The 22,506-nt window shown below is 34.6% G+C and overlaps 1 protein-coding gene and 1 long non-coding RNA gene across 2 annotated transcripts; one reads left to right on the top strand and one right to left on the bottom strand.

Annotated features, from left to right (window-relative positions):
- Positions 1 to 1,612: 1,612 nt before the first annotated feature.
- Positions 1,613 to 10,569, bottom strand: LOC136823838 (uncharacterized). Its single transcript, XR_010849072.1, has 2 exons — positions 10,321 to 10,569; positions 1,613 to 1,849 (listed from the first exon to the last, which is right to left on the bottom strand). It is a non-coding gene; the product is annotated as an uncharacterized lncRNA (long non-coding RNA).
- A 7,963-nt stretch (positions 10,570 to 18,532) lies between these two features.
- Positions 18,533 to 22,133, top strand: LOC136823961 (protein jagged-1-like). Its single transcript, XM_067080117.1, has 6 exons — positions 18,533 to 18,586; positions 19,242 to 19,523; positions 19,823 to 19,998; positions 20,499 to 20,650; positions 21,111 to 21,327; positions 21,998 to 22,133. Exons 1-6 carry the CDS (start codon positions 18,533 to 18,535, stop codon positions 22,131 to 22,133), a joined length of 1,017 nt encoding a protein of 338 aa, XP_066936218.1.
- Positions 22,134 to 22,506: the final 373 nt, after the last annotated feature.

The following is a 22,506-nucleotide window of genomic DNA, read 5'->3' as shown; positions in this document are numbered from 1 at the left end:
GCCGGCCACGAAAAATTCAATAATTTGAGAAATAATCAACACTGTGAAAAAAGCTACCAAAAGCGAAAACAAAATTAAGCTAAGGCCATTTTGCGATTTTAAACACAACCCTTTCCCTTTCAGTTTTTTTAATTCATTTAATACATATTTTTCTGGTGCGGCAGTTTTTCAATTTTTTAAAGATTTTTATCCCCTTTTAAAGCTAATTTCTTACTTATTGATTCTTCCTCAGATAATTTTAGCTGAGATTTTCACAGATTTTCACGTGGATTTGTTTTTAGAAAGGTTTTGTATATTTTGGAAGAAATTTTGTAGTTTTTTAATGATATTTTTGCAATAAATTTTTCTAGGTTTTTTTAAGATATTTAGTAATTTCTAAGCAATTTTTATACATTTTTATATAAAACAATTTTTATAGAAAAGAAGATGCTACTTTCAGGTTTCAGGGAATGCGTATACTCGGGGAAATATTTACTGATTTTTAGAAATGCTTTATAAAATATAAAATAAGATAAGATTTTTAAAAGAATATTGGAATTTCTTTGTACTTTGTACTTTTAAGACTTTTTTATTTGCTGATTTTCGAAGACATTTTTGCATTTAACTTAAGATTTTGATAACATTTTAGCTGTACTTTTTTAAATTTTAGAAAATCAAACGATCAATCAATTATGTATCGAGTTTATTACCCTCGATTTTTATTTGCGCATTTCTACCATTTTGAATTAGAATCTACCATTTTGAATTGCGTAACGCTGGAAACGCTTAAAAATGACGAAACTTTTAATTGACGTCAATTTTTTACCATCAAGTTGACAAATAATAGTTAAAAAGTTAAAAATAGTTAAAAAATAATCGTCGGCGAACTTTAGTTTACGGTCAAGTAAAACGGTTCAGTAAAACATTTTGACTCGAGAGAGCAAAACGCAGGAAAATTAATGTGTGGGTCCGCTAGACAAATATTTATATCATTTTCGTTCTTAAAATTAAATCATCTCATCGGCCAGTTTACGCTTTATTTTATGAAAATAGGAAATTAACCCAAAAAAAATAAAAAATGTATACAATGGTCTCTTGTATTGTCAGAATTCATTTCTTACAGTGAAAGAGCCATTGTAAACAAATCAAATAACAAATTGAGAAATGAAAAAAATGAAAAGAAGTGACACATATATGACGGAACAATTTGATTCACCAGAAACCCTATTTTGAGAGTCCTTTCCTCAAGAAAACCATATTCCTCACTATCAGCTCTAACATTAGATCAGGATATCAACGCCACCATCCCTGGTTAGAAAAACACCCTCTAATTTCATCTTCAGTGGAAAAATATATTGGCCATGTGATATTACAGCAATTTACGTGAGAATATTAATTTTGAGCTTTACAAGTTCATGGACCTCATGTTTTTTCCAGCATCTCTAGTTTTGTTGTTTTGAGAATCCTTACAGTACTTTTTCATCGACTTTCATTGACATTGTCACCGGTTTTCTGATACAGGCATGTTCCGGGCTGGTAGTAGAGTGGTCCTCCAATACTTAATTGGACAAAAAAAATATTTTTATAATTTTATTTTGCTCGAATCTACCCAGTAGATTTTTGAACAGCTCTTCGTCGCTATATGTATTTAAAATCTATTAAAATTGTAATCGTTTTACATGAAATATATTGAAGTGGTGACGGTGTTTTCCGTTTTTGAAAGTGTCGTATCCTATTCAAAAGAATAGAAAAATCATCATTTCTTTTTCATCTTATGTTTGTTCGTTTGCTTTCGAAAAGCCTTCCCATTTTTTGCATTCGTGCTTTCGCGTTTGAAAAAATTATTAGCATTAGGTATTCGGTGGTGGTCCTGAAAATAGAAGAAAAACAAAAGAGTGAATAAGAATATGCAACAAGAGATTTTTCGTGACAGGGTAGTTAATTCGAGAAAGACAGAGAATTCACCCTAAGACAAAAAGTTTGTATTGACATAAGCGTTTCGTTATAGCAACTTTTTTCAGTATTAGTAAGTATACATTTTTTATAAGCATACGGAAAAATCGGTTCGAGACTCCGTATGCTTAGCAAAATCTCATTCTCAGCCCTAATTTATGCTTATTTATATGCTTAGACTTTGTTTTGTTGATTTTCTTTGGGTTCATGGGAATCTCGAATTGTTAAGTCGGAACATTAATTCGGCTCAAAAAATTATAGTTTTTTTGTAATTTGGTGCCGCAGGCAAAAATCTTTGGTTTGGTTTGAGAAAAGCTGCACAAGTTTTTTTTTGCATTTCAGCTTGGATGTATTATGTATGCTTAGCATTTTGCCCAATTTTCACCGAGTTTAAGCCTTTCGTTATGCTTGCAAAAAATATGTGCAGTATGTCCTCTCAAGTCAAACTACAACCCTGTATCAGTGATTCGGTCATACCTGCCCCCTTGTTATACTAGCAAAATAATTGCCGAAAATGATCTGAATGATGAATCTGGAAAATTTTGAGACTTCAAAATGTGACTAGATGAGATTTGGCTATTATCATGAGTTAAAAAAAATGTCACCAGGTAACTGAGACAGGGGTGTTACATTTACATTTAGGTTAGAGAGCTGAATCGCTGAAATTGTAGCTTGCTCCACTCACACAAACGGGTCTATATTTGAACTCAAGATGGCAGTTAATTTAGTAACCGCGTGGGATATACGCAGTTTTTTCTACCAAAATAAATTTCCTCTGAAAAAACTTAAATACCAAATTAAATTCCCGCCATGACCCCTGGATTTTTTTCTCATTTCTTTTGACCACCCTGGATTTTGAACTCGTTTTACTGAACACCCTGGATTATCAACCTAATCACACCTGATTAACAAGTATTTCTGAAATGGCCCATTCTAAGGTTGGTTTAGTTGCCTAATTCAACGATGGTGATAATCGTTACTTTCAATTTTTTGGCTAATTTCATTAATTTTCAATTCAAAGAACAACCAGGGAACATAAATGTTTTCACGGAATCTTGTAGCACCTATTACAGGGAGCTTCTTTAGCACTTATGATAATTTATAGCTAGAAGGCTAACGAACGAAGGTTAAATTAAAGGACCTCCGAGGTTAGCCTGGATATCCAGGCTGTAAACTATTTCATAGTCTAGTTTTTGATATTTTATGTTCTGGTTTACAGCCTGGTCTCTCTAGAGCGATTTGCATTTTCGTATGAAAATGCAGTCCGCTTGCCGTAAGGGCAGATCTACATATCGCGGAGAAATTATGCAACAAAAACAGGGTAACCCAGCATTTGCTAGTCAAAATACAGCTTTCTGTTACATGAAAACATGAAAAAGAAGACACCCAGGAAAGCTCATTTTCCAAGAAAACATGGCTGGTCATGGTGGCAGATGCAATTAATTTCTGTTTTGCTGCCCTGGGTTGGCTAGGAAGGTTTTGTAAACACGGGTTTGCACTTTCATTCTCTAGGACCAAGCTCTATAATCTTACAGTTGTGTGATGTTAGCTTTTTAGGCGTATACAAATAAATAGATAGAAATAAAAATTCATGGTGACATGGAAAAAAAAATGTATAAAAGCCGGATAAAAGCGTATGGCTTAGTTTAGGAAAAGCAATCAAATTTCTGAGACATTAATCTTACCATAAAAAGTTGGATGGGACCCTTTAACACTAGAAGTTTGACTGCCAAGTCTTTGGTAACGTCATATCAATACCTTGGTAGCACCATATCGATGCCTCGGTAACGCAATGTCATGACTTTATGATGCCATATCAACACCTTCGTTACGCTATACAATCTTTTTGACAACACCAAACCAACACCTTGGTAACGCCATTATACCCACACTACTCACGCCTTGGTAACGCCATACCAACGTCTAGATACCGCAACTTTGCAACTCAATAGATACCTAAGAAATTACGAGATTTTAAATTTGAGCCAAAGAAAAACAATCAGTGAAAATTAAGATGAAATATGCATTTTACCAATGGCACTTTTCTGAGAATTTCTGCTTTAACATTTTGTCGAAAAAACAAAATTGAGGCTGAGATTGGACAAAATTTATCAAAATGGTCACGTGTAGAAAGTCACGTGGATTTTCTCAAGTCACATGGAGTCACGTGGAATTCGAACGTTTCAAAAAACCGTTAAAAACGTTCGATTCTTTATTAGACTTATTTGACGTCAAATAGGAGAAAAATAAATTTAACGTCACTTTTTTAACGAATTATAAGAAAGAAAGTGACAAAAATTCTTCATTCTTAGTGAATTTCGATTTCTGACTGCACGTTAGAGAGCGTTTTGTTTATTTAAGTGTAAAAAATTTAAAAAAATATGATGGAAAACTACAACAAGGGACGAGCATTTTATTATTGGGCACCACTGGATTATGAACAACTGACTGGACATTTTATGAAGAATTTAGAGCTGTTGGCTTGTTCGCAAGAACATTCTAACATGCTCGAACAAGAAGTTACATATCTTATGGAGGTAAGTTGATAACATACTTACTTTTTTTACGATTCATTACTGTAAACTGGGATGTACACAACAAATACTTTGCTTTATTTGAAATCTTCTTGCATCAGAAATTCAGCCTATGTCTGCAATCAAAATAAAAAGTGTCTGCATCTTTACACCTTGTTTCCCTCTCGAAAGAATGTTGAACCATTTTTTTCTTTTTGCTTTTTGTTTTTATTTTGTAAACATTGGAAAATCTAGAAAATTCGAACGAATAAAGCAATGTAATGTCTTCTTTTAAAATCGCAGATGAAGTAAAGCCAGGGAAGCGAGAGGGCGCCAAACGCGGGCGGGTCAGTCGGAGAAGAAATGTGTAAAGGAAATTTTTTTCATGAAAGACTGGTTGTTTAAATACTTTCATTATTATTTTATTTTACAGGAGAATCGAGCATTGCAATGGAAATTGGTGAATGACGAACATACAATGAACAACATGGCCGAAGAAATTCAAAGACTGCGAAAGGAATTACAGTCACAATATAATGCCAAAAAAAATAAGGTATCTTCTATTCATAAGTCCTCTGTCCAAACTCAAACAATAACTAACCCTTCCATTTGTGTTGAAACTCAAACCACGAAAAGTTGCCAAGAAGTAGCAATGCAAACGCAAAAATCCCTTGCTGTGTCAGTCAAAACGCAAACTATTGTTAAATCTGTGAAAGGAGTTGCAACGCAAACTCCAAATGCTTTTTCTGTTGAGATTCAAACTCAAACAGAAAATCAATCTTTAAATTCTGAGCCTCAAATTAAAAAGTCTGCTACCGAAATAAAAACCAAAACAACTGGAGCTTTAGCATGTTCTCAAACAGCCGATTCAAAATCTTCCGTTGAAGAATTTTTCAAAAATGTCGAAAAAGTTGGGGCAGAGGCTCCCCTAACTAAAGCTATTAAATGCTCAGAATTACCAGATGAAAAATTGGTAAGAAAATCTTCAGTAGAAAACTTCTTCCAAAAGGCTCAAGTTGTTCGAGTTCAAGCAACTCCAGTCAAGGCACTCAAATGCTCAGAGATGGCCGATGAAAAATTGGTGCGTAGAACACCTGCGTGCAATCTTTTCACAAGCGCTATACAGAAAATAAAAGACCAAGCGAAAAGCAGTCCAATCGCTCAAAAACAAGTTATGCAGACAAAAAACCAAACCAAATTTTGTAGGGAATTTCAATCAAATGAACAAAAATCAAGCCAAACAAAGGGACAACACTTTCAGACAAAGAAACATTATGAAACAGATCGAAAAAATCAAAATGAGAAAAACATTCGCAAAAAATTCAATAGTTGTAAGAAGAATCAACGCTATGGTAAAGGCGATCAAAACTGAAAATACCAATAAGCTTTTTCATTCAGCTTTTTTAACACATTTAATAGATATTTTTTTGGTGCGACAGTTTTTCAATTTTTTAAAGATTTTTATCCCCATTTTTTGAGCTCTTACTCATTGATTTTTCCTCAGCGAAATTTTGCCTTTCATTTCACATATTTTCGCGTGTAGTTTTTAGAAGTGTTTTGCATATTTTGGAAGCAAGTTTTTTAATGATATTTTTGCAATAAATTTTTCAAGATTTTTGGTAATTTTTCAAGCAATTCTTATACATTTTTTCATAGATAAAATAATGTTCTTTTTAGGTTATAGGGAATGCGTAGACTTGGGGAAATATATACCGATTCTAAGTGATGCTTTATAAAATAGTAGGTGGAATTTTGTTCGATTTTTTGGAATCGCTCGAATGTTTTGTTAGAAGCACTTGTTATACATTTTTGGAAAGCTAAGGGGTAGGGGAATCAAAATTACAATGTTTCCAATTTTTTTCGGACACTTTGGTGTGATTTTCGGACAAATATGACGGTCTCAGGCAAAAATCATAGGGTTAAAAATTAATGAAAATTTTAGCTCGAGAAAACGGAGACCTGTTGTATATTTTTGGAAAGCTCTCAAAAAATTAAGATTAGAGATATATTGCAAGTATAGGTGATTTCTGTACCTAACTCGAGATATTAGCCCTTGAAAACCGTGTTTTTCAGCCAGAAACAGCTATTTTGTCCAGTTTTTGCGCTTTTTGAAGCTCAATATCTCGAGTTAGGTACTGAAATCACCTATACTTGCAATATATCTCTAATCTTAATTTTTTGAGAGCTTTCCAAAAATATACAACAGGTTTCCGTTTTCTCGAGCTAAAATTTTCATTAATTTTTAAACCTATGATTTTTGCCTGAGACCGTCATATTTGTCCGAAAATCACACCAAAGTGTCCGAAAAAAAATTGGAAACATTGTAATTTCGATTCCCCTACCCCTTCGCTTTCCAAAAATGTATAACAAGTGCTTTGATCAAAACATTCGAGCGATTTTACAAAATGCCCTCTACTAAAATAGAAAATAAGTGATTTTTAGAAGAATATTGGAAAATTTTTTGTGGTGACTTTTGAGACTTTTTGCTGATTTTCGGAGACATTTTTGCATTTGATTTTGATAACATTTTAGCAGCACTTTTTTAAATTTTGGAATCAATCGATCAATCAATTATGTCTCGATTTTATTACGCTCGATTTTTATTTGCGCATTTCTACCATTTTGAATTAAAATCTACCATTTTGAATCGTGTAACGTTGGAAACGCTTAAAAATGACGAAACTTTTAATTGACGTCAATTTTTTACCGTCAAATGGTATATTTTTTACCGACAACTAAAGTTCACCGACTATAATTTTTTTGATTAAAAAATAGTTTTTCAGTGAGACATTTTCATTTCAGAAACGCAGAGAAAATAATCACTAAACAATCTTGAAACAATTATTCTGTTTGTAATAAATAAAAGCGTCATTTTAGTAACCTCAAATTGAATCATCGGCCAATTTATGCCTCATTTTGCATTTTATGAAAATACCAACGAAAAAAAAAATAATAATTACAAAAAAGTATACAATGGTCTCTCGTATTGTCAGAATTTATTTCTTACAGTGAAAGAGCCATTGTAAACAAATCACATAACAAATAGGGGAGCTCCTGTTTCATATCAATCAATCAATCAATCAATCAATCAATCAATCAATCAATCAATCAATCAATCAATGTGTCGACTTATTATAAGCTAGTTTGAGTGAAGAAAACGATTTAAGTTAATTTTATACCCAAAGTTTCATGCCATCCAGCTTCCCCCGTTCAGTTGTTTTGAGAATGCTTACAGTACTCTTTCATCGACTATGAATTGTCACCGGCTCTCTGATGCAGGCGTGTTCGGGGCTGGTAGTAGAGTGGTCCTCCGGTAGTTATTGGCAATGGCGTGGTGGCAGTGGGGGCCAGGGGGCCAGGCCCCCCCAGCGGAGCCCTTTTGAGAGGGGGCGCCCAAAAATAAGGGGCGCCAAGAAGGATTTTTCAGGCGCCCATATCGAAAGATTGACAAATGAAAAAACAAAAATGGCGCCCCTCGTCACCTCAAAAACTCAAAATTTTCTGGCTCGCTTCGCTCGCACACTCCCTTTTTTGTATTGTATTCGTAAGTAAAATGAGCGTATATATAGAGAGGGGCGCCAAAAACAAAAAATCTTTTAAAAGGGCACCATATTTGCCTTGGCCACCCCAGAGAAATTTTTGTAATTGTAAGTTTTGTAATTTGTATTGCTCGGGTCCGCCCAGTGGATTTTTGAGACACTGTATGTATTTAAAATATATTAAAATTCTAATCATTTTACATAAAATATATAATAAAGTGGTGGGACGATGTTTTCCGTTTTTGAAAGTGTCAAGTGTCCATGAAAGAATAAAAAAATCATCATTTCTTTTTCATCTTATGTTTGTTCGTTTGCTTTCGAAAAGCCTTCCTATTCTTTGTATTCGAGTTTCACGTTTGAAGAACTAATTAGTGGCTTTTCGGTGGTGTCCTGAAAAGAGAAGAAAAAAGAGTGAATAAGAATATACAACCATTATACAACAAGAGTTTTTCCGTGACAGGGTAGTTACTTCGAGAAAGACAGGCAATTATCTCTAAGACAAAAAAGTTTCTATAGACATAAGCGTTTCGTTATAACAACTTTTTTCAGTATTAGTAAGTATACATTTTTTATAAGCATACAGGAAAATCGGGTCGAGACTCCGTATGCTTAGCAAAATCTCATTCTCAGCCCTAATTTATGTTTATTTATATGCTTAGACTTTGTTTTGTTGATTTTCTTTGGGTTATTGGAAATTTCGAATTGTTAAGTCGGAACATTAATTCGACTCAACAAATTACAGTTTTTTTGTAATTTGGCGCCGCAGGCAAAAATCTTTGGTTTAAAAAAGCTAAAACTCTGAAAATGTCAGCGTTTGAAAAAAGCTGCACAAGTTTTTTTTTCCTTTCAGCTTGGATGTATGCTCAGCATTTTGCCTAATTTTCACCGAGTTTGAGCCTTTCGTTACGCTGATAAACGTTATGCTTACAAAAAAAATGAGCAGTTTGTCCTCTCAAGTCAAACTACACCCCTGTATCAGTGATCCGGCCATATCTGCCCCCCTTGTTATGCTAGTGAAAATAATTGCCGAAAATGATCTCAATGATGAATCTGGAACTTTATGGTCAAACCCCAATCATTAATTATATTATGTACCACATCAAGAGCAGTCACGTAAAATGCTTCCTTTAATTTTTTATTCTTTATTATCCTAAGAGCTTCTGCTGATTCTCCTGCGAAAAATTTTGAGACCTTAAAATCTGACCAGATTACGATGATTGAGTCACCGGCTCACTGAGACAGAGGTGTTTGATTTACATTTACGTCAGAGAACTGAAGGGCTGAAAATGTACCTTAAGGGAAGAAATTTTCGCGAGAAGAAATTTTCGCGGAAGAAATTTTCGCGGAATTTAATTTCGATCTAAGCATTTCTGAGCCAGATTTTTGGATTTTTGTATGCTTATAAAAAAAACATGTAATGGATACTATTAACTTTATGGGGAGAATTATTCCAAAATTTCTTATGGTATCTTAGGTTGATCCAAACTAAAGATTTCACATTTTACCGTCTGAAGCAAAACATTGTATTTTTAGGAAATTTTGAGTTTGGGAGGATTTACATTTAAAATTACTCTAAGTGAATTTTTACCCACTATGTTGAGGAGGTCTTTTAAGGAAGGGTGACCCCCCTGGATTTTTTCCTCATTTCTTTTAACTGAAATTTCGAACCCTCGATTTTTACACTCGAAAAACCAGACCACTTTGGACGTCACACTTCATCAAGATAGGGGGTATACAGACTATTTCTGGAATAGCCTAATTTAACGATGGTAATATCCGTTACTTTAATTTTTTGGCTAATTTCATTAATTTTCAATTCAAAGAACAAAAATGTTTCCAAGGAATCTTGTGGCACCTATTGTAGGAAGCATCTACAGCATTTATTGTTAGTAAAACAAGAAGTCTAACATTTATTCTAAGATTGTAATTTCGGTGTCCAAAAGGCTTTTCGTTGTATTTATGGAAGCTCTTCAAAAATTAAATGGTTTAACTAACGTTTAACTAACGGTTAAACCGTTAAAATTGTATTGCTGTCGAATGCACCGGTTACCTGAAATTAAACTAGACTCTTTTACGCTTTTTGTAAGAATATTGTCTGCAAGAAAATAGTTAGCTAATAAGAATACCTAAGACAGGTATATATTTAAGTGTAAAATGTATATTTCATTTCGAAAAAGCATTATGTTAAGAATAATTTAGGATAGTTTTCTCCAAAAATAAGTCAAGAATACCGAAGTGTATAATGGCATGGGAAAAAGCCTGCTGAAATATGTATAAAAAGCGCATGGCTTAGTCTTATACAAAAAGCAAGCAAATTTCTGAGACATGAATCTTACCATAAAGAGTCGGATGGGATCTTTTAACACTAGAAATTTGGTAGCTCTATGTCAAGTCCTTGGTTATGTCATATCAACGCCTTTATTGTAGCACCAAATCGATGTCTCGGTAACGCTATGTCAGTAAATTCATGATGCCCTACGAACGCCTTGGTTACACTATACAATCTGTTTGACAACACCAAACTAGCACCTTGGTAACGCCATCATACCAACGCCTTGGTAACGCCATACCAACGTCAACAACAACTTTGAGAATTACTGTCAAAAAGCAAAATTGAGGCTGAAATTGGACAAAGTTATCAAAATGGTCACGTGTAAAAAGTCACGTGGAATTTCTCAAGTCACATGGAGTCACGTGGAATTCGAACGTTTCAAAAAACCGTTACAAACGTTCGATTCTTTGTTTAGACTTATTTGACGTCAAATAGGAGAAAAATAAATTTAACGTCACTTTTTTAACGAATTATAAGAAAGAAAGTGACAAAAATTCTTCATTCTTAGTGAATTTCGATTTCTGACTGCACGTTAGAAAGCGTTTTGTTTATTAAAGTGAAAAAAGTTTAAAAATTATGATGGAAAACTACAACAATGGACAAGAATTTTATTATTGGGCACCACTGGATTATGGACAACTGACTGGACATTTTATGAAGAATTTAGAGCTGTTGGCTTCTTCGCAAGAACATTCTAACATGCTCGAACAACAAGTCACATATCTTATGGAGGTAAGTTGATAACATTCTTTCTTACTTTTTTGCACTGTATCACTTTAAACTGCACAATACACTTTTCGATTAGAAATCTTCTTGCATTCAAAACAGGCATAATAAAACAACAAAACCCAGAACAATGCACCACTCGCAACTTGCTTTCTTTTCCTCTTTCTTCTTTCTTCTTTCTTCTGGAAAATTGAAATCTTGCTGAACGATTTTTTTGTAAACATTCGAAAATTTGGAACGTTCGAAATTAATAGCAATGCAAAGTCTTCTTTTCAAAGCGCACGGACGAGAGCAGAGGAGGTGCGCGAAATAAGATGGCTAGCAGCAGAAGAGGATAAAAAAGGTGGGAAGAAGGTAAAAAATATTTTCGTGAAAGACTGATTGTTGAAATACTTTTCTTATTGTTCTATTTCTCCAGGAAAATCAAGCGTTGCGATGGAAATCGAATAATGACGAGCAAGCAATAAACAACATGTCCCAAGAAATTCAAAGACTGCGAAAAGAATTACGGTCACAATATGAAAGCAAGAAACCTCAGGTATCTTTTATTCATAAGTCTTCTGTCGAAACTCAGACAACAACTACCCGTTCCATTTGTGTTCAAAGTCAAACAATTAAGACTACCCCTTCCATTAATGTTAAAACTCAAACCACGAAAAACTGCCAAGAAGTAGCAATTCAAACGCAAACTATTGTTAAATTTGACAAAGGAGTTGAAACGCAAACTCAAAATGTTTCTTCTGTTAAGATTCAAACTAATCAAACAGAAATTCAATCTTTATCTTCTGAAACTCAAATTAAAAAGTCTGCTACCCAAACAAAAACAAAAACAACAGGAGCTTTAGCATGTTCTCAAAAAGCCGATTCAAAATCTTCAGTTAAAAATTTTTTCGAAAATGTAGAAAAAGTTGGGGCAGAGGCTCCCCTAACTAAAGCTATTAAATGCTCAGATTTAGCCGATGAAAAATTGGTTAAGAAATCTTCAGTAGAAGAATTTTTCAAAAATGTCGAAAAAGTTGGGGCAGAGGCTCCCCTAACTAAAGCTATTAAATGCTCAGATTTAGCCAATGAAAAATTGGTTAAGGAATCTTCAGTTGAAGAATTTTTCAAAAATGTCGAAAAAGTTGGGGCAGAGGCTCCCCTAACTAAAGCTATTAAATGCTCAGAATTAGCCGATGAAAAATTGGTTAAGAAATCTTCAGTTGAAGAATTTTTCAAAAATGTCGAAAAAGTTGGGGCAGAGGCTCCCCTAACTAAAGCTATTAAATGCTCAGAACTAGCTGATGAAAAATTGTTAAGAAAATCCTCAGTAGAAGAATTTTTCCAAAAGGCTCAAATTGTTAGAGTTCAAACAACTCCAATCAAGGCACTGAAATGCTCGGAGATGGTCGATGAACGGGTGCGTAGAACCTTTTCACGAGCGCTATACAGAAAATAAAAGACCAAGCGAAAAGCAGTCCAATCGCTCAAAAACAACTCAAAGAGCTGACAAAAAACCAAGCAACGCTTTGTGAGAAACCGATTCAATCAAATGAACAAAAATCTAGTCAAACTCAAACAAAAGGGCAACGCTTTCAGACAAAGAAACCTTATGAAACATCGAAAAAATCAAAATGAGAAAAGCGCCGGCCGCGATAAATTCAACAATTTGAAAAATAATCAATGCTATGGAAAAAGCAACCAAAAGCGACAACACAAATAAAGCCATTTTGCGATTTTTCTGGTGCGCTTTTTATTTAGGTTTTTAAAGATTCTTACCCCCTTTTTAAGTTTCTTATTTCTTACTTAGTGATTTTCCCTCGGCGAAATTTTGCGGAGCATTTTTATGTCGCAGCCTTTCAAATATTTTCGCGTGTAATTTGTAATTTTTAGAAATGATTTATATATTTTGGAAGCGGTTTTGAAGATTTTTTAATGATAATTTTACAATAAATGTTTCAAGATTTTCGCGAAATTTTTGCAATTTTGTATTTTCTATAAAATGATTTTTTGTAGACACGAGATGTTATTTGTTTTTTTATGGTTTTAGGAAATTGCATTTTGCTATACTCGGGGGGGGGGGGGGTATTTGCTTTATAAAATAGTATATCATGCTTTTTAAGTGCTGAAATTTATTTTTGTGCTGATTTTTCGGAGCGCTTGTTCGCTGATTTTCGGAGAGATTTTGAAAACATTTGAGCGGTATTTTTTTATAATTTTGGTAAATCAATCAATCAATCAATCAATCAATCAATCAATCAATCAATCAATCATGTCGAATTTTTTAGGCTTGATTTCTTTCCGCGCATTTCTACCATTTTGAATTAAAATCTACCATTTTGAATCGCGTAACGTTGGAAACGCTTAAAAATGACGAAACTTTTAATTGACGTCAATTATTATTGGCGTCAAAAGCTTTATTCTTTTTACCGACAACTAAAACTAAAGATTGCCATGGATTATCTTTTAATTTTTCTTTAAAAATTTTGGATTTTGTGAGAGAACAAAACGCTAGAAAATGAAACAATCTTAACTGTAAATAAAACCATCATTTTAGTTCCTCAAAATGAATCATCGGCCAATTCACGCCTCATTTTGCATTAAATAAAGGTAGGAACTTAATACAAAAAAATAATTAAAAAATTTAAAAAATGTATACAATGGTCTCTAGTGTTGTCAGAATTTATTTCTTACAGTGAAAGAGCCATTGTAAACAAATCAAATAACAAATGGACCATTCCATTTCATATCCATACAAGAGGTTGACGAAAATTTCCAGGGGGTCTATATGTAAATGAGTATTTTTTCATTTTTCCAGAGGGATAAAAAGTTTCCGGGGGAAAAGACTGATTTTAGTTTTCCATTTTGCAATTTTCCAGGGAGTTTCCAGACATTTTCAAAAATCATTTTTTGACTTGAAAAGGTTCGTTCACTCCCTGTATAAAAATTTAATGGAACAAGCAACACTTAAAACGTAGAATGATATCCGATGGTAGTACGAAAGGACCGGCAAAATTTGGATTGCATAAATGATGTCTACATTTTGACCTCAACAGATAATTAACAACCCTTTAAAGAAAATAAAGAGGAAAAATTCCACACACTGGGGAATGACGTGGTGAAAAAGATAAACGAAAACGCACGTTAATGTTATAAGAAACATCAAAATCATAAGAAAATAAGACAATACTTATGGTAAATCTGGGCGGTCAAAAAATTGAATTTTAAGGTAAATTTCAGAAGGTAAATCACGATTTGTTAGCTAGATTTTACGAAAATTCAAAAATGTTGTTATACTTCCAAGAATGTTGAAGGAGTAGAAAAAAGTGAATCAAGCATTTCGACCTAAGGCTGATTGAAGGTTCTTAGAATTAGTAGCAAGTTTAGTGTTATGCACAGTTTGGGTGACGAAAGTCAATCATGCGAGCAACGTTTGACAAAAATGACTATAATAATAAACTCTGCCGCATGGTAAAATAACATTTTGTCTATGGTGGAATCAATGTGTAATGTGTTGATTTTGACTACAGTTGAGGCTCTCTAGAACGCTTTTCAAGGGAAATTGGATTTTCATCGAAGAAGGTAGAGTAGTGAATAGTAGAGCATCGTTTATGAGAACACCCCTGTCTCACAGCCCCGGTGAAACTTTTTCCTACAGCGGGGATAAAAATTTCGATTGAAATCTCAATGGGGATAAAAATTCTATTGACTATTGTTGACTATCCAGTGGGGTTGGTTTTGGAGTGCAATTTTTAAACAATGAATTTCGAATGGGGATGAAATCACAGTCCATTTCTTAGTGGGGCTGAAATTTTTCCCAACGGTGATGAAATTTTTGCCAAATTTTCCAGTGGGGGCTCTGACACAGGGGTGTATGAATGTTTCTCGTTGATGGTGACTTTCAATATTGTCGAATAATGGAATGCATCAAATAGTAGAACGTCGAATTAGAGAGAGTCAAGTATTTGAAAAATAGATGTCTGGTTCGAAAACACTGTTCTTGTAAAAAGCTTTATTTTTAACCTCGACTATAATAAGCAAAAGCGTAACAGATAATAATTCTGCAAAACATTATATTATCGACACTGGTATTATCACAGGAAAAAAATTTCGATTTCCAAGGTTGGAAATTCAATATTTTTGGGTTGGAAATTTTGGTTTTATAATTGAAGGTTGGAAATTTGAGCGATTACCTTAAGCTGATTTGGAAAACGTAAATTACCCATAGGTAATTGGTAGAATAAACCAATGTCCTTGAAAAATCAAGTGAAAAAAACCCATGTAAAAATGACAATTTTCCAAGGCTGGTTGGAAAACATGACTTTTTGGGTGGGAAATTTTTATTTTCCAAACAGTTTGGGAATTGAAAAAAAAGGTCAAAAATCGATGTGAAAATACATATTTTAGTAAATTTGATACCTCAAGTTGAAAAACTAGACTTTTTGGGTCGGAAATTTGTGTTTCTCCCAAACAGTTTGGAAATCGTTAAAAATCCATGTGGAAATTACATTTTTCTAAGATTGAGACCCTTTCTTGGAAAACTAGACTTTTTGGGTTGGAAATTTTGTGTTTCTCCAAACAGTTTGGAAAACGTTAAAAAAATCCATGTGGAAAATACATATTGTGAAATTGAAACTCTTTCGATTGGAAAACTAGACTTTTGGGTTGGAAATTTGTGTTTTTCCAAACAGTTTGGAAAACGTTAAAAATCCATGTGGAAATTACGTTTTTCTAACCATTTTCTGCGCATGTCCTTGGGAAAACCACAAGCGATTTTTCGCTCAAAACTGTTTTGATATATAGCTAACCTAGATACTAGGCTATAATGTGAGCAGTCAAGCTGAAAGTTTCCGTCAGGTGAGGCGTCTCTTCGGAGCGGCCTCGGTCAATTGCAGTGAGTTCGCACAGTGAAGCACATAGGGTACTTGTGTCATAGTTTCAAATAGCGCCCTGCTGAGCTGTGTGAGTGATCTAAGATCAACCACGTATCCGTGCGAACAATAACGAGAGATTGACCGGGAGCCATCGAGCCTAGGCTAGCGAGTGACTATTCACAAAAACAAAAATCCTTGTTTAAGATCTCTTTTCCACATCTCTGCCATCACTTTTTGGATTTTGGCTTTTTTCAACGTGAATTTTAAAACTTATGTCGAACGTGCTAACCGCACTGGGCTCAACTTCAGTGTTTTTAAATCATTCGTAGGCCCAATTGTAAAATTGTAACCAATTTCAACTAAAAACTCATGACCACCCCCTTAAAATGGAAATTATAAAATAATGAAAACCATCCACAGGGATTAGCCCTTGAAGTCTCCTCGTTTTGGCGAAAACTTGTGACCACGCCCTTGAAAATGGAAATTTTGAAATAATGAAAAACCGCCACCAGGGATTCGCCCAAGTATCAAGTGTGCAAAATTTCGGCCAAATCTGATCATTTTTGAAGTCTCCAGCCTGCCCCAAAGTTTTAGCCTCGTTTTGGCAAAAACTCGTGACCACGCCCTTAAAAATGAAAATTTTCAAAAAGTGAGAAAAAACACCCCCAGATATTCACCCAAGGAACAAGTGTGCCAAATTTCAACCAAACCTGATCATTTTTGAAGTCTCCAGCCTGCCCCAAAGTTTTAGCCTCGTTTTGGCGAAAACTCGTGACCACGTCCTTGAAAATGGAAATTTTGAAAAAATGAGAAAAAACGCCCCCAGATATTCACCCAAGGAACAAGTGTGCCAAATTTCAACCAAACCCGATCATTTTTGAAGTCTCCAGCCTGCCCCAAAGTTTTAGCCTCGTTTTGGCGAAAACTCGTGACCACGCCCTTAAAAATAGAAATTTTCAAAAAATGAGAAAAAACACCCCCAGATATTCACCCAAGGAACAAGTGTGCCAAATTTCAACCAAACTCGATCATTTTTGAAGTCTCCAGCCTGCCCCAAAGTTTTAGCCTCGTTTTGGCGAAAACTCGTGACCACGCCCTTGAAAATGGAAATTTTGAAAAAATGAGAAAAAATACCCCCAGATATTCACCCAAGGAACAAGTGTGCCAAATTTCAACCAAACCTGATCATTTTTGAAGTCTCCAGCCTGCCCCAAAGTTTTAGCCTCGTTTTGGCGAAAACTCGTGACCACGCCCTTAAAAATGGAAATTTTCAAAAAATGAAAAAATCACCCCCAGATATTCATCCAAGGAACAAGTGTGCCAAATTTCAACCAAATCCGATCATTTTTGAAGTCTCCAGCCTGCCCCAAAGTTTTAGCCTCGTTTTGGCGAAAACTCGTGACCACGCCCTTAAAAATGGAAATTTTCAGAAAATGAAAAAAACACCCCCAGATATTCACCCAAGGAACAAGTGTGTCAAATTTCAGCCAAACCCGATGATTTTTGAAGTCTCCAGCCTGCCCCAAAGTTTTCGGACAGACATACATACATACACACACACATACACACATACATTGTCAGATTCTAGCTCAACTGAAGTTGAGAAAATTCCAAGCCATGGAAAATGCAAAATTTTCAACCTTGGAGAATGTCCCACATTTTCAGGTTGGATTTTCCATTGGATTTTATCTTTTTTCCAACTAAGAAAACTTGAAATTTCCAAACTTGGAAATCGAAAATTTTTTCCTGTGTATTCAGTACCCTGATTTTTAATATTTTTTGACCTGTAATTAACAGGGCCCATGCCATGAAATTGAAAGTGTGGAGGCAATCAATATGGAGTCTATGGAGGGGCAACAAAAGATTTTTACTTTACAAAAAAAGTGGCACTGGGGCGTGGGCCCTGATTAAGGGTTTGTTTTTAAGGTAGTTTTTATCTTACAATTTCTTACCTTTTTGGATGATTTTCAAATACATGAACTTATTCAAATTCATCTAGATTAACTGTAACATGGTGTAGCTTGAATTGCACACTTAAAGAACCGCAGGTCGTATAAGAGAATCACTTAAATTGCGAAGGCATAATAAGTTTTTTTGGTTTATCGACGGAAAGAAAAACATTGAGTTATTTTAAGAAATCACTGAAATATATCATTTCAATCATTGGCTCAGACAAAATTCAGCCTCGATCTCAAGTCCGGTTCAAATTATGTAGGTATCATTAAAATTAAGATATAATTTTGCCATCCGCTTTATTAAACTTATTTACTAAAAAAAAAACACGATGATGGTGCCACTTCAAATTCACCAAAGAAAAATAGTCAAGTTTTTTGACCTGTCAATCCAAAATGTCACTTCACTGACTTAAAGACAGAAAAATGATATTATTAAATCCGCTTAAAATAATTTACAATAAAAATGCAAGTCCAAACAAAACAAGCAGTTCGAAAGACGTTAAGCCTGAAAGTAAACACTCGTTACTAGCACCCCAGCTATAGATTAATGGTATTTAAAATTTGGTAATAAATAACTCGTTCTCTATTACAGTAGATTATTACCATCTCCATATCAACAAGAGTGGCAACTGTGTAAAAACAGTTGGTTGGAAGTGAAATACAGAGTTGCTTTGGAAAGAAAATGGAATTTTGGAATGTTTTTATGATCATTATTGTCGTCTACTGGAAAATCAAGGTAATGTGAAAAATTTAATTATCAATATCTATTGATCTTAATTGATCTTACTTTCTAGATTCAATCCTTGGTGCAAATAATCTCAAGACTTCACTTTCTCTTGCCTGAGGAAGGTCGATGGTACACCTTTTCGACTGTAGCCACCAATTGCCGCACGGGAATTTTTGTGTCCGCTTTATCCCACTAAAACCGTCCCAGTCCTTTTTTCGCACCTAAAGACAATAGAAAAATGCGTCAAAAAAGGATTGGGACGGTTTTAGTGGGATGAAGCGGACAAAAAAAATGCCGGCGCGACTACGGTCGAAAACGGGATTAAAACTCGTTAGTGAAAGAAGCTTTCAAAAAATGAATAAAGTCTACTTACTCCCGAGCACGAGATATTCATGATGCGACACACTTTTTTATCCAAAACTTTTGCAGCCTTCGGATGTTCTTCAACTTTTTGAGTTTTAAAGCCTAAAATGTTCTTAAAATGTTCTTATTTTCAAGATTTTGTGAGCAAGTTTGTCTATTTTCAAATTGGGTTCGTTTCTGCAAAAAGGTGTTTGGCAAAGCCTTAAAAATATTCTTAACTTGTTCTTAATTTTTTGGCCATCGAAGCCTTATGTTCTTATTTAGTTTGTTCTTATAGAAAAACGTGTACTTTCCCTTTTAGGTAATATCAAGTGAAATTTCTGTTGAAGTGTTCTTCAAGAAATACCTGAACCCTAACAAAACATTATCCAATCAAGAATGCTGTAGACCAAAAACAACATTCTGTAGAATTGCATGCGAAAATACATTCTTTATATGTTTGGGTACCAATTGTACAGTTGGTGTTGGTGATATCAAAGTCAACAAAATTGCCCTTGAAGATGAAGAAAAATTTAAGACGGGGGTTGATGAGACAAGACTGCAAAATCCTTTCCCTGTGAACCTCCCGTTAGGATTCATGAAGGTAAGCCGTTTTCACTTTATTTTTTAAGGATATATTGGTATTTTGAAATAGAAATCGAGCTATCTATCAGGATATTTCACAAGGGTGACCCTTTATAAATTGATATGAACATTTTTGATGAATAGGCTTTTCCAGAAAAAGTATGTACCACTAATGTTATAAAACACGCCTAAAAAATTATCAAATTCTGGGGCACTAACAACTTCAAAACTAGTCATTTTATAGTCATACAATTATAGATTTCAAAAAGGGAGATTTTCAAAGGAGAAACTTGCTTCATTTATATAATCGTATTTCAGGACAAAATCTTGATGTCAATCGGGGTATTTCACCAAGACACTAACCTAGTGGCGGAATTCAACAACATCGAAGTAAAAATTGATAAATCCTCAAACTGGCAAGACATGGGTACACTACGAACAGTGGAATCCAGAAGATATATCAAATTCCAAAAATTACTGGCCATCGAAGTAAGGTAAACCTGCATTTCTTTCAAAGAAGACAAATCAAAGCTAATTCATTTTGCCCCTGTGTCACAGACCCGGTGGAACCCCCTATACACTAGAAAAATTAGTTAAAATGTCGTCCCCATAGGGAAATTATTCCAAAATTTCAGCCCCATTATAAAATTTTATTGTTTTTATCTTTGTTTTATCTATTCATTGAAATTCACTGGAAAGAAATTGCACTCCAAAAACATCCCCACTGGATTTTTTGACCTGAGAAAAATAGAATTTCTATCTCTATTGGAATCTAGATAGAAATTTTCACCCACTGTGGGAAGAAGTTCCACTGGGGTCATGAGATAAGATTGTGTCAAAAAATCAATCTGTCAAGTCAATAACAGATCCCTAAGCCTAAAGCTCTTTAAGTTTTCATCCCAAATCGGGTATCAACTGATCCTCTTACGGAACTGGTGTGGTAATGAGGATCTGCTCGGAGAGAAAGAAGTAAGGCCTTCTGTTGTATTTTAAGGACGAAATGTAGCACTGATTATACAGGCGAATGGTGTGATATCAAAATTTGCACACCACGTGACGATACAATGGGCCATTATAATTGCACCAAAGATCACCAGAAAGTTTGTTTAAAAGGATGGTTCGATCCTTCTACAAATTGCACTTTAAGTAAGTGAATTAATAATATGTCACAAAATCCCTGAAAAATTACAAAATTAATCTGCTTAATTGATGGTAAGGCTGAAGAAATTTACAATGCTACTTTGATCTTATGGGGACACCCCGTGGGTTCTAAACCATTATCTAGAACACCATGGGACACCCCAATGGAACTACCTGTCTGCTACCCTTGTCGACCAGCGGAGCATCCCCGTAACCCTTCTTGCCCTAGTACCCCCCCCCCGGGCCTTTCGCCTCAGTTTTGTTTCAAATGTCTTCTGTGTGTGTACCAATCGATGCAGAATTTCACAAACATTTAAAATATACAATAAAAAAGCAAGCGAAAGTATTTGTATCAACAGTAGTTATGGTCCTTTGGAAATTTTGACTCCTCTGCTCGATTTGAACAGTTTTTGAGGTTTTTGAAATTTTCATTAAGCCCTTTAAAACTCTTTTTCTGTCATCGAAGGCAACCCTCTAACAACTCGCAAACCATCACCGACGACAATTCACACAACCATAACAACTACACAAAGCATTCCACCACAGAGAGAAAAAAGTGGTCGGAACAATAAAGATGGCGGTGGTAATAGTGATAAACAGATGACCGAGTTCGCAATCATTTTCACAAGTTTATTCGCAGGTCTTATTGCACTGGCAGTGATCTTGATTCTTGTGAAGAAAAGGTAACATCTTGCAACATCGTTTTTCAACATTTACTACCTACGATGTTTTAGACAATTTTCGATTTCTTTTAAGATGGAAAAAAGGGAGCTCATGAACCAAACCTGTCTCCTTGCATTATGAGACACTTTTTTTATAAGAACCAGAGAAATTTTTGCTGAGGTTCGGCTGTTATTTTTTTTAGCACTTCGAGCCCAAAATTGTTCTTATCCTGTTCTTATTTATAGGATAGGGTGTAAATGATGAATTCTGGACGTTATTTTTTAAATCATTCTTATTTTTTTGGCGATTTTGAGCCTCATTTTTCTTATAAAATTGTTCTTATACACTCTATCTTCATGCCAAGAGAATATCAACTTTGGTACGAGTTTGAGTCATTGAGGGCTCTTCCAGAAAATGTTCCTACAAGAGGGGGGTGGAGGATATAGTGTCCAGGGGGTAGTGAAAAATCTACAAAATTTGCCTTGTCCTGGGGGTAAAGTTTCTCTGTTTTAGGGTAATTTTGAATGTCCAAGGGGTCAACTGATGCTTGTCCAGGGGGTTACAAAAAAGTCACAATGTCCAGGGGGTAAATTTCTCAGAAATCTTATATCCTCCACCCCCCCCCCCCATATTCAAATCTTTTTCTGGAAAAGCCCATTCTTTCAAGAATTTTCTTTTTTATATTCTCAGAATGAAGTCCATGGCAACCATTCATTCGTTCGAGCAACCTTCAGAGTCAAGCCATTCATCGTCAAAGGCGAATGAATGTGTAGAGTCAATAACTGTAGAAGGAAAAGATCAGAAGATTGCATTGAAGGACGGTTGATTTTAACTCAAGATTCTTATGACTTCTTATTATATTATTACAACTTTTTAAAAACGAAAACAATAATGTACCTTATTACTTTTACACGAATATTACTAGTCATTTTATTAAGACGAATTGAAAAATTTCGTGTTAATAAAAACCCCCTTAATTCTTGAAAAAGCTAATAAAATTCGCAAAAAATAATTTTTTGCGTGATAATTTCAAAGCCGTTGAATACTTGCCTAGTAATAAGGTATTATAACAATAAAACAAGAAAAGGAACAGGAAGGAAGAGAATGATTTAGAACACCTTAGACTACTGTATATATTCTTGAAGACCCAATTTCATGCAAGAGAATTTCAAGACGTCTCAATGAAAATGATTTGACGT

The sequence above is a fragment of the Clytia hemisphaerica genome, unplaced genomic scaffold (genome assembly GCF_902728285.1).
Source record: "Clytia hemisphaerica strain Z4C2 unplaced genomic scaffold, Clytia hemisphaerica genome assembly, whole genome shotgun sequence".
Lineage (NCBI taxonomy): Eukaryota > Metazoa > Cnidaria > Hydrozoa > Leptothecata > Clytiidae > Clytia > Clytia hemisphaerica.
Note: the sequence above shows the minus strand (reverse complement) of the source record. Positions and strands in the feature narration are given on the sequence as shown.